A 2,923-nucleotide genomic window follows, 5' to 3' on the forward strand; every position below is an offset into this window, starting at 1 on the left:
CAAAAATAATGATGGCATCGCAATAGCGAGGGGAGAGCTTGGAGGCTAACGAAGGTAATTTGCATAGATAACACATATAAGGTGCAGCAAAGTTGTACTGTGTCTACAAAGTTAATATGTAAACAAATTACAATACTAGGAATGGCTGGCGGCAGTGTTACAAAACACTAAATATTTTTAGTTCCTATATATTTAAATGATCGCTTAGAAGTTACGAATTTAATTTAGCTTAAATTCGTGTAAGAGTAATGTGAAAATGTGGGTGGCGTAACCGAAGCTAAGCATTACTAGTTGCAACCCGTTTATAAAATCTTCTATTTTAAAGCCCCTGCAACTAAATAATACAATAAAAATTATATTTAAAGCTGATACTCATTGGCAAAACAAGTATGTGTTAAATATATTAACTAGAAATACGTAAAAGTGGATATCTGAAATTATAAACCATATGCGTATGAGGTTTTGTGGTATATGATAGCGTACATGTATTCCAGCAGATGGTTTGACATAGAATTTGGTATTGACGTTATAGATATACACAATAAATGGTTTTGTAGAGTTTGTGGTATTTCATTTGAATTTCTTGTCTTGTGAAACTGTAATGCCCTGATATTGAAAAGATAACAACAACGTATAGTGCGCTGAGTATCTTATTTTGTTGATTATACATTGTTGTTTACATGCCGCACAAACAATTGGCACAATTAGTTTTTGACAGTTTTGGGCGGATTTATGGTGTTGTGGCAAAGAGTTTTTTGGCAAATCAATAGAAATTTACAAGACTTATATAATTATGAAGGAATATCCAAAAAAAATACAAATAGAGAGCGTTTGCCTGTTAACCTACCTTCAGTGAATCTAGTATACTATATACTCCACGAATAACGGGTATAAAAATTAGGGACACAGTCTCATGTAATTTAAATGTTGGCTTGGTATTTTGGGATGCTTGGTATGTTTGCTGATATAATTAATTGATTTCTATTGCTTGAGGTATCCCCTAGTGCAAAACAACCCAATTATATAATACGATTATAATATGTTCCGAGATGGTAATTATCATTGATTAAATCAGTGACATAACGAGGCACAAGTGAATCGTAAGTTCAGTGTAGACACCCTATAAATATAATAATACGGCAGTGTGTGCACACTATAATTGCACCCTATTAGCGTAGTTTAAATTCATTTTTGAAACGAGGGTATGCATTTTAGTATAAGAATATCTCGCCAAGATATGAAGCCGTATTTAGATTCAGATTATTCCATTAGTCGCAACTTGCGTCAGAGACATAGAAAAAAGGGAGTTTCTAACGAATACTCACATCATTTAGATTCCGAAAATAAAAAAAAAGGCAGAAAGAAATGTCAAAATGGCGCATATGATGAATACGGAAATATTCGCTCAAACGGTATGGACATTTGTAAGTACAAATCACTTTTTACAAGGTTGAAATTAATAAAACCCGTATATCAGGCGACTGTATGAATCAAGAATGTGATGGTTGCTGGTATAATTGCCGAAGTTGTGGCTCTACCAGGTGTGGTCCCCAATGTCGCTCGAATCGAAAGTTTTTTTATGAGGACATTACATATGACGGTAAAGATTTAAATATTCAAAATAAATATATATCAAGATAAAGTTAAGCAAATCACATGTATTATTAAAATATTTGTAACTTAATATAAGTATCCATGAACAGCCAAACGAGCATTAAACTATCATTCAGACGAAACACATCACATATAAAAATTCTCAATTGATTCAGAAAAATACATCATTGTGCTAATTAAAAGGAAATGATTAAAAGAATAAAGTTAACTCTTCTGCAGCTATGATGATTCTTTCTAAAATGTACTTATTCTGGGTGATTTCTCAATTGTAATTCACTTTCATTATTACTAATGTAATGTAATAAGTAAATTTTTGATGGTATAATTATTTATATATTGATGGCGTTGGACCTACAATGGGGCGGTTCGATTCGCGAAATGGTGCGATATTGTCCTCTGCAGAGGACCGTGTGCGAGTGATAGTAGAAAAGTGCTGATAACCTAACACGGAGTTAAGTTCATAAGCAAGGCGTTCAAGAGGTTCCTATAGGAGCTGGGGAGCGACACAATCAAACGGCTTCATACAATCCACAGGAGTACCCGACGAAAAGCGCCAATAGTACCGTGAAGAAACTAAGGGAAATGTACAAGCTGGTGCGGTGAAGTATAAAATCTCGCCGTCACCGGTGAACTGCAGCCTGGAGCAAACGATATCGTAATGGAGAACGGCAAACACAGATATAAAGGTCGGAACTGGAGCGCATACCCGTATCAGCTCACATACACAGATGTGAATTTTGTGGGAGGCATGTGCACCTACCTGAGATGCAGGCGGTCACAACGCGTTAGTGAAGAAGGGGAGAAACTATACTGGCAGGAAAGTCCGGAACCGGTCTCGGGGTCCCGCAGCCAGCAGAGGTCTCAACAGATGCCCAGGAGTTCAATTACTGTTATTATAATTTTTCTTGTCCTATTAAAATTTTTGTACACTAACCTTTTTTTTTTTAAAATAATCAAGAACCAAAACAAGTAATAAAACCCGCACAAAACCAGTGCCTACATTATACCAAATACATTAGAATAACAAGATGCGTAACGGCCATATACATTGGTTTTACACTATGATGCAGCCACTATTTTCGGGCCGAAATCAATTCTGATCGAAGAAACTAATTTACGTGTTTGGAGTTTTTTATAGTTTTTAAAATTGTATTTTTCTTTCTTTTCTGCTATTGTCTCAATGACAAGTTTTATTTGTAAGTCTCTGTGTATATTCTCGTTCCGAAGATACCATGGAGCTCCAGTAATGATTCTCAGAATCCTAGACTGTGCTCGCTGTATTATGTCTATGTTGCTTCTCGATGCGTTG

General features: G+C 35.4%; 1 protein-coding gene across 1 annotated transcript; it reads left to right on the top strand.

The window, feature by feature from the left end:
- Positions 1-1,176: 1,176 nt before the first annotated feature.
- On the top strand, positions 1,177-1,836 carry LOC27208348 (ARL14 effector protein). The gene is made up of 2 exons (XM_016183939.3): positions 1,177-1,424; positions 1,478-1,836. The coding sequence occupies exons 1-2, from the start codon at positions 1,205-1,207 to the stop codon at positions 1,639-1,641; spliced, it is 384 nt and encodes a 127-aa protein (XP_016025988.1). The 5' UTR covers positions 1,177-1,204; the 3' UTR covers positions 1,642-1,836.
- Positions 1,837-2,923: the final 1,087 nt, after the last annotated feature.

The sequence above is a fragment of the Drosophila simulans genome, chromosome 2R, assembly GCF_016746395.2.
Source record: "Drosophila simulans strain w501 chromosome 2R, Prin_Dsim_3.1, whole genome shotgun sequence".
In the NCBI taxonomy this organism is placed as follows: domain Eukaryota; kingdom Metazoa; phylum Arthropoda; class Insecta; order Diptera; family Drosophilidae; genus Drosophila; species Drosophila simulans.

Excerpts from the sequence above, each read along its gene's own strand:
- LOC27208348 (XM_016183939.3), top strand. The coding sequence starts at position 1,205 with ATGCATTTTAGTATAAGAATATCTCGCCAAGATATGAAGCCGTATTTA. Across the intron at positions 1,425-1,477 it reads CTCAAACGGTATGGACATTT|GCGACTGTATGAATCAAGAA; the intron begins GTAAGTACAAAT and ends CCCGTATATCAG.